The sequence below is a fragment of the Bombus pascuorum genome, chromosome 1, assembly GCF_905332965.1.
Source record: "Bombus pascuorum chromosome 1, iyBomPasc1.1, whole genome shotgun sequence".
Taxonomy (NCBI): domain Eukaryota; kingdom Metazoa; phylum Arthropoda; class Insecta; order Hymenoptera; family Apidae; genus Bombus; species Bombus pascuorum.
The window spans coordinates 7,075,347-7,088,012 of record NC_083488.1 but is presented as its reverse complement, the minus strand read 5'-3'; the positions used below and the strand labels follow the sequence as shown (position 1 = coordinate 7,088,012).

Genomic DNA, 12,666 nt, shown 5'->3' with positions numbered 1-12,666 from the left:
AGAGAATTAATGATAATTGTAAAGGAAAAACGATGGTTTTAATATATCATTTTTATTTAACAAATAAAATATAGATATTTAATAATTTATTCTTTCGGAATGACTCTTTAAACAGAATTTTTCAAGATTTTTAAATATTTCCAGGTATCATTCTTTTTTATTATTTAAATATTCTATTTTCATTCCATTCTTTATGTACAATGTGAAAGTGAAAGGAAAAGGCGTATTTCAAAAAGTTTGATTGTTTTATACATCCTGAACGTTATATATTTTATAACGAAGGTAAAAACTTCATTGAAAGTATTGCTAGTGTAACATTAGAATAATAACGTATATATTATCTTTGTGCATTTCCGTTAATGTTGAAATATACGTACGAAATACACTATATCTGTGAGTAAGTGTAAAAAATGTATGCAAGTTTTATTCGTGTGTCATACTCCGCTGTCAGACGACTTTTAACACTTTCGTGTGACTAAGAATTATATGAATAAGTCCGTCTCTCTCTTGCCTCGGTATTTCAACTCATCCAGACTCTAACTCGAGTCATTTTGTACTTTATTTTCTCCATTGACCTAACTTATTTTAGACTCAATCCTCTTAATTTGATATTTCAGCCTGTCAACCAAACACTTCATCTCGTACAGTTTGCCGACCCCTGATTCGATCAGCATGGATCATAATCATCAAGTCAAGGTCATACTAATGTGATACGCTTTCAGCTGCGTTCTCCTCCCCGGTTCTACGTATTTCCAAACTGTGTACTTCTAAATTCTCGACCTATAAGAAACGAAATACGTATGATATCAATGATCGAAAGAAGATTCTGTACGAATTTTTTGAAAAAGACACATTTGTTAAAAGAAACTGATCGCTAATCATTGCTTGCCTCCTGATGAGGTTCTTTGCCCGATAGTTTCAATAATCTTCTTATAAACGGGGCCAGTAACATTGGATCCAATTTTTCAACTTTTTCGGACGAGATCAGGCTCACAACTAGTCCGATGGTCATCGTCACTAAGGCACCGGTAACGGTGTACCAGAGATAACTGAGACGATATAACGCTAGAGGTTCCCTAAAAAATATTCGTAAAATTATAGAGAGAAAAGTATATAATTAATGTTTGCTGTTAAAAATTTGATTATTACGGAAGAAATTCGTCACCATCCAAAATCGTGTCTGGAGGCTCGAGTAACATTAAGTTTTCTACTTGAGGAAACGAATAGTAACATCCTTCCGTGCTGACTGGTTTTTCGTCGAATCTATCGAAACATTTTACGTTGGTCAATATTATAATATTATAAATAGTTGAGAAGTAGCAAATATTTATTTTAAAATCGTTCGATTCGTTATTCTCACTTTATTCTTCCACTAGCAATCGCTGCTTCTGCCGAAAGACTAATCCAACCCATAAAACCCAAACCAGAAAGACCACCTATCAGAGCACCCTATATTTTGTACAGAATTATAATATTCCTATTTCCGTTGTTCTTTTATCATTTTCATATTAAATGTTAGCATACCTTGGCATTTACCCAGGGCAATAAAATACCCATGCTAAAAATTCCAAGAGACGGTCCACTGGTAATGGAGGACAAGTTCATAGATAGCTGAAACAGACTTTATTTTAACTAATTCTTTAAATTAAATTCTTGCACGTTATACCTGCAATACGTGAGATCCTGTTTTTTCGACGACAAATACTAACGCCACACAGGTTGCCCCAAGAACAACTACCGTGAGTTTTAATAAAATATCTGCAGCTTTTGGCGAGATGGGCGTTTTCCTAAAGGGTTTAACAAAATCTTCTAACACCACTGCAGCCATCGAATTCAAACCGGTAGATAAAGAACTAAAATAAGGGAATGATTAAATATTGATTCTTTTTTACAATTAATCTGAAATATAAATAATAGAAAAGTTACCTCAATGCTGCGCTAAATACTCCAGCGACAAAGAGACCCGGAAGACCCGGAAATTCATTTAATATGTTCATAACAAGCAATGGTAACAACTGATCCTTCGCACCTGCTAACTACACGAGAAATATATTTTTCTTTTAATATTGGATTATTGTTAGAAATATAAAATACACAAAATAAGAATAATGTAAAAAATTGTAAAATATTCACAGTATGTAAAGTATGAAATGTCAGATGCACGAGTGATATGTTGCAGAGGAAATCTTTCTATTACTTCCAGTTCATGATATATTGTGGAATTAGGGTATCAGGGAAGTCGGATCATTACCTTTGTTGTAAGTGGATCGCATACATGGTACCAGGCATATATTAACATTCCCGCGTATCCGCATATTCCTATTAAAATCAAGACTCCAACTATAAAAGTCCAAAGCGCTCTGAAACATATCCCATTTTGTGCCTTAGATCACTTAATAGTTTATTTCGGAACTTATATTTTACGAATAAAAAAAAAAAAGATTTAAAACAACGGATATACCTTCTAGCTGATTTTAACGTGGGCAATGCAAGATATCTTTGTATCATGTTCTGATTGATAACGGATACTTGCAACCAATGAAAGAAACCACCAACGACGAGAGACCAAATCGTATGCCTCGTAAGAGGACTCCAATCTGCCCTATTCCGAAAATTCGTATAATATTTATTATTGTCCTACTCGCGATCATTATTTTTCTTTTTAACGGTGATATTATAATGCTCACGTGGGTAATTCAAGTCTTCCAGATTCTAGATTTCTTCCTATTACTACTGAAAATCCACCTACATCGGATGTTCCCTTAACGACGATTAATATCATAGAGCCAAACATTATGAAGGTCTGAATAAAATCGGTCCATACTACTGCTCGTAAACCACCCTAGTAAAACGCGAATTATTTTGTACATTCTTAAGAGAATAATTTTCGTATCTACGAATTATATATGTCTTACCACACAAGTGTAAAAAATGCACACGATACATACGAATGGAGTGACTACATGTACATTCACTCCAGTAACTGTAAATACGTTATTTCATATGTTAATTCTATGTGACTAATTCTATTCAAAATTATTCGGCGTGCATTCAGTACCTTGATTAAAAGCCAACGCTGGTACGTAAATAACAATAGGAAGCCATGTCATCTAGAAAAGAATAAGATATTTTTCTCATCGAAAATTTGAATGAATAAATGAATGAAATTGAACTAGAATAACTCACGATGCCGATCAAGAAAAGTACTGATCCTAATGTTCTGATTTTCCTATCGAAACGTTTTTCGAGATATTCGTAGGTGCTTGTAAGTCTGAGTTCATGGAAAATTGGTAAATAAATTCCTGACGTTACAAAACCAACGATGATTACTCCGAAACCAATACAAAGGTAACTAACACCGTGTACGTAAACTTCCGTTGGTGTGCCCAATAATGAAATACCTATTATTATTATTATTATTATTATTATTTAATAATAGTTACAAACTGAAGAAATAAAAATAAATTTTCCATAAACATTGGTATTCGTTATTATTATAATGTAAATATTTTAATGAGAAAGCTATCGTTACAAACAGGTAGATAGTTGTTTAGAATTTCAAGCGAATTCCTACCCGATATAAAGCTGGCTATAAGACTCAAACTAACAGGGAATGTCTTCATGTTTCTACCACCCACGAGGTATTCGTCTTCTCCTGATGATTTCTTAATAAAACCGAAATAAATACCAACGAAGCCGCAAGCAACCAACATGAACGCGAAAACTGCATAATCCCATATACCAAAACTTCGCATCATTTCACCGACTTCCTGTACAGTTAGCATGTCTTGCGACCAATTTGGTTGACGATCCTCCATGCTACCTTCCGCGGTTATTTTGTTACAGAATGGAATTTTGTGACTGTTTCAACGCCTTCAGGCGTTTCGAATTAGCTAAATCCTTTTAAGAATGAATAATTGACATCTTTTTAAGAAAATAAAAATTACGCTTTTATATCTTTAAGTAGCATAGTTAAAAATGATACTTACCTTAATTTTTATGCTTGATAATTTTTCAGTCCATTAAAACTAATTTATTGAAAAGAACTGCGTACCTGCGAACTTTTATTTTGAGTTTGATACATCTGCGAAGAGTAATTTACAATTTATACAAGAATAAAAATTGCTAAATATAGTTAATATTTTGGACACGCGATGTAACATTCAGGGTCAAAATATAATTCTATTCACATTGAATTAAATGATAAATTATTTCAAATTTATGACACGTTCGTTAATATATGGTGTGGAAGGTTGTAATGGATATCACGGAAGACCGGCTACAACTAGCGTGACAGTTCATCTGAAAAGAGGCAGAAGCTCGAAGCGGCCCGATACGATTGCACACATCACGATTGTGCCATTGTGACAATTTTCTCATTAAATCGACAATGAACATTAAGTACGAAGTTAAAACGACCGGGTATATACCAGAGTGAATCGTAAGTGGATAATACGACCTAAATATGGTAGTAGTTGTATAGATGTGTTTGATCACATTGACGGTCGCGTTTCAACCAAGTTCCTGGATGATTTTCGGGTGTCAAAGAATTATTTATTAATAGCTATTCAACGCTACTGTAAGCGTTAACATGGTACTTGTTGGCAATCTATTTAAGACATACATGTATAGAAAGTATACATACGATATGTATATACACTCGGAACGAATAACAATTGTAAAAAGAGTAAAAGGTAGATATTTTGTACATTAATTTAATTAAGAAATAACACATGATTGATACAGAATTTTAAAAAATATAGGATAAGTTGGAGTAAATAACCTATTTAGATTTAGTGTTCACAACTTTTATCCCTCGTAGAAACGCGGTAATTCGTTGCCTAATATAACTTTTCTTTCAGCACCTTTTTCCGTAATAACGCCAATTCGAATGACACCACCGCTGCTACCATCACGAGACATTGCCAATGCCAATGCTGTAAAAATAAGGAAGTCATTGATATTACACCATTACATAATCAACATAATCAACAATTATATGATCATATTGTACTGATGAAAGGTTGTTAAATATTTACTGTTTTCAACAAGTTTAACACATTCATCCCTTGACATGTTTGGCTTGTATTGTGCATCCATGTAACCATACACATAGGTTGAACCAGATCCTCCAATGGAAATTGGTTGTCGTACACACATACCACCTAGGGGAATACTATAAACTTGACCTCCTTTACGACTATCCCAACCTGCCACCAAGATTCCTGCCATTAAGGAATCTCTGTAATTGTAACACAATTCACGAAATACATTTGCTGCTGTTTCTACTAAAGGTTCCATGCCCAGCTCCATTCTATAAAAATAAAACATATAAAATAAAATTGTTCCATAATCCAATATATATAAGTACATAAGTTCACACACAAATCTACTTACTTGTGCAGACTCAAATGATATGCAACTATGTCTGAAATAGCTTGGGTATCTGCCGCAGAACCAGAACGGCAACAATAAATGTGATCAGTGATTTTAGTCAGCTTATCAGCAAAACGATTGGAGATATAAGCCCTAAAATGAGTTAGTTATGAAATTCATTGTATAATTATTACCACATCCATGAAAAATAATTTTAGACATATTATATCATACCCAGTAGTGGCTCTAGAATCAGCTCCAATTACAACTCCTCCATCAAACTCACAAGCCATGATTGAAGTCTAATTAATGAAATAACTTTTAAAAAATTGATACATTTCTTTCTAAAATTATAACGTAATAAAAATTGTTTTGCTTTAAATAAATGTTTTCACGGAATACAAAATTTACATTATATATGAAACAATTATTAAAATATATAACATAATTATTTAAATTATGTATATATTTAACATAGTATTACAGAAAGTATACTGATTTGATATGAATATCATAGAATAAGTTAATTTTGTTTTGAATTTTCATCATGTATGTACTTTTAAGTTTGCACTGTCATTCTAACCTCAAAGCGTGTTAATGTCAGAATTTATTGAAACTTACTCCTGTACTTTGCTCAGAAGAAAGCCAATCTGGGCCCAAATTACTGGCAACTGAACTTATATTAGGTTGAACTAAATTATCCATCATATATGCCATTTTTCAAAAATTCTAATAAGTGTTCTTTCCTCTTGACTGTTCAATGTTGGAAGCTAATCTGCGACTACAGTGTGTCCATCTACAAAAATTAAAAAATAATGCCTGCATCTAAACATAATTATTAAATATGAATAATTTGTAATTTTAACGGAACAGTTTTAACAGCTTTTATTCAGAACAATAAATTGTGTTATTACATTTATGCTACAATAAACTTTTTACAACTTTTTCTATTTTTGTACTATGTACTGGATTTTTTCTAATAATAATTAAACAAATATTTTATATTTATATAAAATTATATCCATTTTTTTTTATTATCAGTGTTTGTATAAATATTATACAATTAACAAAATATAATGAGCTTTAATTTTATCAAAGTAACTATTATAAAGCGATCTAAGATACAAAACATTATTGTTTCGGAATTGAATCTTCTGAACAGGCTAGTCTAGACCAGTCACCAGTCAAGCATGTCATACAGTGCATTTTACTTGTATCTTCGTATATAATGGGAAATATATTAGGATTTCAAAAATAAAGTATATAATATACAGAGCTTGTATTCATCGTAAAATATTGTTTGGAAAACAAAATAATACGAAACTATATACGTTTTCAAAGACCTAAAGAAAGATTAAAGAAAGAAAGCACATTCTTCAGTTGATTGCATGTCTATCGTGAATCGTGACTCTTGCAACTTTTTTCAGGTACCTACAATTTTCCCGAAGAGTGCGGTATATTGAGTACAACGTGCAAGCAACGTTCTCATGTAACACTTGATTTGTGTTATACTTGGTTTATCAGTAGTGGATTTATAGTGCTTCAGGCTTCGGGTTAACAATAAGAATGACATATACCATGCAAAAGACTTGTGGTAACAATCGGATAAAAAGTGTTGATCGTGATCGTGGGTAGCAGCCGGTAAAGAAATGGCAATTTCTAGCTGGATGATCTGGGGTAGGAGTCTTCGTACGAGCAGATCTCATCGAAGTACGTTGAACATTGACTGTCAATTTCTTTATTTTAAAACTACGTTGTTTCCTATTTATGTATTCTTTTTATAGGCCGTCAAGAGAGTGAAGACAGCTGCGTGCAACTCGATCTGTCAAGAGGTTAGTAACCTAACCTGCAACTTACAACTTTGTATCCACAGTACTTTATAACGATAACATAACTATCTCATATCAGTCTACGAATATATGTATATACGTGATTATCCTTAAGTCGCATTTTATAAAGTGACGGGTGTCTCTTTTTTGAAATACTAAAAGCAAATTTAGAAAAAAAAAAAGTTAAAAAATTTAGTTAATGAAAGATATAAAATTATCTTTAATATCAGTGTTTGTAAGCTTTTCAATATAGCAGTAACATTCTACATATATACATATGTATTTGTTATAAAGATATTTATTTTCATTATCCATCTATGTAATTAAACATTTAATTTATTTTATAGGATTGAAAGAAAATGTGAAAGAAGTTTTGACCAATCTTTATCAACGGGAAAATGTTCCAAGTATAAAAAAATTAGCCTATCTTAATGCCATTGTTAAATTAATTAGCGAAAATGATTCACCAGATTATGGGTATTCCATTAGTGATGTATTTTGCTGGTAAGAATTTAAGAATGATTTATTACAAGCAATATAGAAATGTATTATCTTATAAAATATAGTATGTATTAATTATAATTTATATTAATTTTATGTATTTTATAGCTTGCGGGTGGGACTTGTACACGAAGCAACACAAGTTCGTGCAGCTGCACTACGAGCTGTACGATACATGCTCAAAAAAGAACAAGATGTTGTTGCAATTAATAAATTACAATATCCATATTTTGTGGCTAGAAGTATGGATGTTAATTTACGAAATGAAATGGAGAGGATGCAGGCTCTTAGACTTGTTAGAAGAATTTTAGTATTAGCTCCAAAACATTTTAGTCCTATTTTAGCAAGATCTTTAATAAGTCTAACAAATGGAGGAGTTGAAGAAAAAGATGGAGCATTTCGAGCATTTTTAGCAACTCTTTGTGAATTAGGTGTTTTAAATTCAAATTTGTTAATCAGTTGTGGAGGAATTAGTGCCCTAGCAAGAGCTGCCATGACTGGACAAAGTCCTACTATAATTGAATCTGTTGTGGGAGTTTTATTGAAATTATTAAATACTCCTGATACTAGGAGTAGTGTTTCTCTTATGTGTTTTGCAGCTCCCTATTGTGAGCTCCATTCTGCAAGTATAAATAGAACAAAAGAAGAACGAGAAAGATTTGCAGCAAGCAAGTTAGCATTACTAAGTATATTAAGATCCTATTCTGGAGTTTTACACTTTTGCCGACCTGATGACAATTCTGGATTGAAAGCTATAGCAGATGTGTTATATGTTGAGCAACTCGAAGTAAGAGGTGCTGTTTTAGAATTACTTTATGAGTTGTTGGATTTACCTTTGCCTACTTGGACAGATGAACCTGACGTTGCTCTAGCAGCAGTAGATCCCAGCAGAGCTCGTGATTCTTGGAAATTGTCAGAAGGCTTTGTTGCAGCTGAAGGAAAATATATTCTACCATCCTTATCATCACATTGTCCAAATATTACAGAAATACATTTAGCATTATTGGTATATGCTTTACTAGAATGCGGTCTACATCGTGCTCTAGCAGAGACTATTGTTTCCACTGATACTTTTATTTCTGTACGTGCAGCTGTTTTGCTAGGTGCACTACTGCATCTTGCACATTCTCTTTTGCCTTCTGAAGTATGTGATCTTACTCCTCCTTTACCGAATTTATTAGAGCATGCAAGTGCTGGAAAGCATCAAGCTTTAGCAGCTGTTGCAATTTTGGAACGAATGCACACTATGATGCGACGAAGACCGGCACCAGCAAGTCTATTTCTCGATAAAATTTTGCAAGCTGGTACGTGGTTAAGACCAACATTACCAAGGCGTCAACGAACATCCAGTAGACATTGGTTACGTCGAGAATCACCGACTACACCTCTTTTGAAAGATGCGCAAGTACTCAGCTCTAAGGATGCTCTTGCTTGGAATTGGCCGGTAGTACGATCTATATTACGTTCACGGGATGATATTGCGCGAATACTCCATGATTCTGATCACAGGTTATTTATGAAAAGACTTGTACGTTACTTTAAACCATGTTCCAATGGCTACAGTAGAGTGGAGTTAGCAACAAATGCTAATTTAGCACGAGAAGCAACACTAGCTGGTTGTGATTTATTGAATTGTTTATTGGAAATTCCTGAACCTGAGAGTACAAAATTATTATTTGAATTAATCGAGGATGTTGATGAGCAAATCTCCAGTATTCGAACAGCTCAATCTGCTCACGAATGTTTATTTTCACCTCGTCATATGTCTACTACTTGTTGTCAAAAATATTTTCTATTTCTTGGACAACTGAGCCATTCAGCAAAGGGAACTAGGATTTTAAAAGAATTTCAATTATTAGGAAAACTGCAAGATTTGGCTTTAGCTACTAATCACGACTGTTACGTTAAACTTATAATATCAAGCTTAGATTATTCTAGAGATGGACCTAATAGAAAAGTATTGACTAAGATTATTACAGAAGCTACATTAGACAGTACACGTCTATATGCGACACAGTTCCTCCGATTGATACTCAGAGCCAGAATGGCTGATGCCTATCGTTGGGCAATAACATTATTGTCAGAACGGTTGTCAGATTTCAATAAAACTATAGCACTAACTGCATTAGAGGCATTACACGAAGCCTGCGACGAACCAGAATATTTAGAAGCTTTATTGCAACAAGGCGGACAATTTCGGGATTGGGATAAATGGCTGGAAGAATTAGGCGATAAAGGTTACTTGCTGAAAATTCGACTATACTCTCTACATCAGGGTTTCACAACACTTTCGTCTCCTGCAGAGGAATTAGAAAAATGGATAAGTCCAGGAGGTTTTGCAGAGAGATATGTTGGTTTAATAGAGGGAGAAATACATGATGCTTTAACTCGTCGTCAAAGAAACGAAACAGGAAGTTATCATAGAAGAACAAGTAACGTTCCCATGACACCACAGAATATTTTTATCCTACCACATTTAATAGGTCAATTGGTGCAACACGATTTAGGTATGCAGCTGTTATTACGTCGAAATGTAATACAACGTTTTACCCGTGTTGTTCAAAGATTTAGACTAGAATTTGGTAACAGAGATTCGGAATCAAACTCAAGATGTACTAAGACTAATCGTTCTGTGATTGATGATGCTTGCGCTATGTCTGAAGAATCTGGTACAGATGAAACAGTAGAATCAAATAGATTAGAGACAATAATGGATTCAGAAACTGTGGAAAGCGTGGATATAAGTTATCCGCAAAAAGTTGACTCTCTAGAAGTAGATATTCGACGAAAAACAAGTCTAGATGATTCCAGACGAACTACCTTAGAAAGAAATTGGAGGTTAGAGCCTGAATCTCGAGATGATCAAACGAGCTTAAGTAAAAGAATTTTAAAAGTAAAGTCCGCGCTATGGGCGCTTGGTCACATGGGAACCTCAGCAGCAGGAGTAGAACAATTAAATCATGCAGGCATTATAGAATTGTTAACTTCCATAGCGGAAACGTGTTCATATTATATAGTACGAGCAACAGCCATGTATGCTCTTAGTTTGATTGCTACAACTCGTGCAGGTGCAGATGCACTGTCGACATTTGACTGGCCATGTGTTAGACACAGACGTGGAGACCATTGGCCAGTTGTTCCTCCTACGAACAGATATCCAGCTCCGAGCCCGATTCCTATACAACGACATCATCGGAGTCTCAGTGATGGTAAGCCCGAATTACCTGAACCAGTTGCTCGAAGAACTAGAAATCGATCTGAAAGTGCAGCTACGGATCTCGAAGCCAGACGCTATGCGTTACCGTAAGAACCATATTTTAAGTAATAATTTTATATTCGTTAAGAACATTCTCTATCATTGTTTATTTTTGCAGAGAAAGAGGAGAGACACCAAGTCCTGTTTCAAGTATTCAAAGATTAAGCCAACAAGATGCTGAGGGGTATGCAAGACTTCGTAGTTTACAACGTCATCGGAGACCTAGTTATTCTCAAAGTAGCTTAGAGGCAAGAATGTTTAAAAATCGATCTTCCGTTTCATCGGACATTTTATTAAATTATTTTATTTTATTTTATTTTAGATGTATAGTTTAGACGGTCGGCTTTCGTTACAAAGTTTATCCGAATTTGATTCATCTCGCAACTGGATTGCGGAACAAGTACTCACTCCAACACCTCCACCTCCTGATGATAATCATGATAATTTATCGTACATGGGTATTGCGCTTCCAAAGAGACTTATAACTATATTTCCGGAACCACCACAGTTGTCGGTTCCAGCTATAACACTGGATGATGCTCCTAAGTCAGATGTAGAAACGACCGAAGTAGATGAGGAATCTTGTTCAGAATGTGATGTAGATGCAGAACATTATCGTATATGTTTAGTATGTTCTCATGGTAAAAGTAGCAGCAAAGATATGATTCCAGAAAAAGACTTAAAGTTACAGAGGTAACATTAATTAATTATACAGTTACTTAAAATGGTACATTATAAGTATAGAATGCTGACTTTTTTTAGTACACCTAAGTTACGTTAATTTTAATAATACCTGTATTATTTGAATAGGAAAATACTTAGGCATGCACAGCGATTGGCAAACCCTGTATGGTATCGTAATAGTCGACAAACCTTGCTTAGATTAAGACAGTTACACTCAGAAAGGTTTCAGGTATACATATAAATATAGCTTCAAGAATAAAAAACCATATGTTTAATTTGTTATTTATACATAATTGTGCTTTATGTTATAGGATATTTGTTTATTTTCGGATGTAGCTGCTCGTTTAGGTAGTAATACATATAGGATGCAAGCTCGGCGATTTTTACAAGAATTATTTCTAGATTCTACATTCGAAGCAGTAAGTTGTCATAAAAAGATTAGAGTCACGACGTGCAAGAGATGTTTCTAATTTTGACGTTGTAACACAGCTTTATGTAGAAGCAGCTAATGTTTTAAAACTAAACGATGGCAATGGTGATAAATCCTTGCAATCTCCCATTTCCACGGCGCTTGAACCCGACTCCCGTGTGCCTTCCGAAAGTAAGGTCAATGGAAGACTTACTTTTTCTGAGATTCAAGTAGCACAGCTAGATGCTGTTGCTGAAGAGGCGGGAGGTGATTCCTGTGTGACTCAACAATGCAATAAACCACAAGAGCTTCTGCGCAAACCAGAACGGAGAAGCGACGAAAAGATAATTGCCGAAATTTTAAAACCAGAAGAAAGAATACGTTTATCAAAGAGTTCTGATAGATTATTAAAAGTATCAGGTACAAACACTGCCATCAGTCTTGATTAGTAGTCACCAACTTTCAAACAGTTGTAAATATTTTGTATTAAAGTAATTACAAAATATGAAATAAATTACACTGCCAAAATAGGATGTAACAATATCCCTATGCGACTAAAATATAGTAATAGAAAATTATATATATATAAAATCCTTTTTCTCGATTAATTC

General features: G+C 33.9%; 3 protein-coding genes across 5 annotated transcripts; 1 reads left to right on the top strand and 2 right to left on the bottom strand.

Moving 5' to 3' along the window:
- Positions 1–312: 312 nt before the first annotated feature.
- Positions 313–4,274, bottom strand: LOC132915633 (sodium-coupled monocarboxylate transporter 1-like). Of its 2 annotated transcripts, XM_060975496.1 has the most exons (15): positions 3,990–4,274; positions 3,575–3,900; positions 3,187–3,401; positions 3,059–3,110; positions 2,916–2,983; positions 2,688–2,842; positions 2,462–2,602; positions 2,252–2,360; positions 1,927–2,036; positions 1,667–1,853; positions 1,525–1,611; positions 1,361–1,449; positions 1,150–1,263; positions 890–1,076; positions 313–780 (listed from the first exon to the last, which is right to left on the bottom strand). In XM_060975496.1, exons 2-15 carry the CDS (start codon positions 3,816–3,818, stop codon positions 703–705), a joined length of 1,836 nt encoding a protein of 611 aa, XP_060831479.1. In that variant the 5' UTR covers positions 3,819–3,900; positions 3,990–4,274; the 3' UTR covers positions 313–702. The 2 variants fall into 2 exon arrangements, with proteins under 2 accessions (XP_060831479.1, XP_060831499.1); XM_060975516.1 differs by lacking the exon at positions 3,990–4,274 and having other exon boundaries at positions 3,575–3,906.
- A 425-nt stretch (positions 4,275–4,699) lies between these two features.
- On the bottom strand, positions 4,700–6,172 carry LOC132916150 (proteasome subunit beta type-6). Of its 2 annotated transcripts, none has more exons than XM_060975943.1 (5): positions 5,998–6,172; positions 5,611–5,678; positions 5,398–5,529; positions 5,040–5,314; positions 4,700–4,937 (listed from the first exon to the last, which is right to left on the bottom strand). In XM_060975943.1, exons 1-5 carry the CDS (start codon positions 6,091–6,093, stop codon positions 4,810–4,812), a joined length of 699 nt encoding a protein of 232 aa, XP_060831926.1. In that variant the 5' UTR covers positions 6,094–6,172; the 3' UTR covers positions 4,700–4,809. The 2 variants fall into 2 exon arrangements, with proteins under 2 accessions (XP_060831926.1, XP_060831927.1); XM_060975944.1 differs by having other exon boundaries at positions 5,611–5,694; positions 5,998–6,136.
- Positions 6,173–6,410: 238 nt separating this feature from the next.
- Positions 6,411–12,583, top strand: LOC132914686 (rapamycin-insensitive companion of mTOR). The gene is made up of 9 exons (XM_060974041.1): positions 6,411–7,086; positions 7,161–7,208; positions 7,553–7,709; positions 7,815–11,009; positions 11,081–11,210; positions 11,285–11,655; positions 11,773–11,875; positions 11,958–12,065; positions 12,136–12,583. Exons 1-9 carry the CDS (start codon positions 7,026–7,028, stop codon positions 12,502–12,504), a joined length of 4,542 nt encoding a protein of 1,513 aa, XP_060830024.1. The 5' UTR covers positions 6,411–7,025; the 3' UTR covers positions 12,505–12,583.
- Positions 12,584–12,666: the final 83 nt, after the last annotated feature.

What these genes read in the sequence shown, in the direction of transcription:
- LOC132915633 (XM_060975496.1), bottom strand. Translation starts at nt 3,818, where the DNA reads ATGGAGGATCGTCAACCAAATTGGTCGCAAGACATGCTAACTGTACAG. An exon ending in TACTTTTCTTGATCGGCATC is followed by an intron (nt 3,111 to 3,186) that starts GTGAGTTATTCT and finishes ATTCTTTTCTAG; the next exon opens with ATGACATGGCTTCCTATTGT. An exon ending in GATGGTGACGAATTTCTTCC is followed by an intron (nt 1,077 to 1,149) that starts GTAATAATCAAA and finishes AATATTTTTTAG; the next exon opens with GGAACCTCTAGCGTTATATC.
- LOC132916150 (XM_060975943.1), bottom strand. Translation starts at nt 6,093, where the DNA reads ATGGCATATATGATGGATAATTTAGTTCAACCTAATATAAGTTCAGTT. An exon ending in GATTCTAGAGCCACTACTGG is followed by an intron (nt 5,530 to 5,610) that starts GTATGATATAAT and finishes AACTCATTTTAG; the next exon opens with GGCTTATATCTCCAATCGTT. An exon ending in TGTTAAACTTGTTGAAAACA is followed by an intron (nt 4,938 to 5,039) that starts GTAAATATTTAA and finishes TTATTTTTACAG; the next exon opens with CATTGGCATTGGCAATGTCT.
- LOC132914686 (XM_060974041.1), top strand. Translation starts at nt 7,026, where the DNA reads ATGGCAATTTCTAGCTGGATGATCTGGGGTAGGAGTCTTCGTACGAGC. An exon ending in TACGAGCAGATCTCATCGAA is followed by an intron (nt 7,087 to 7,160) that starts GTACGTTGAACA and finishes TTCTTTTTATAG; the next exon opens with GCCGTCAAGAGAGTGAAGAC. An exon ending in TAGATTCTACATTCGAAGCA is followed by an intron (nt 12,066 to 12,135) that starts GTAAGTTGTCAT and finishes GTTGTAACACAG; the next exon opens with CTTTATGTAGAAGCAGCTAA.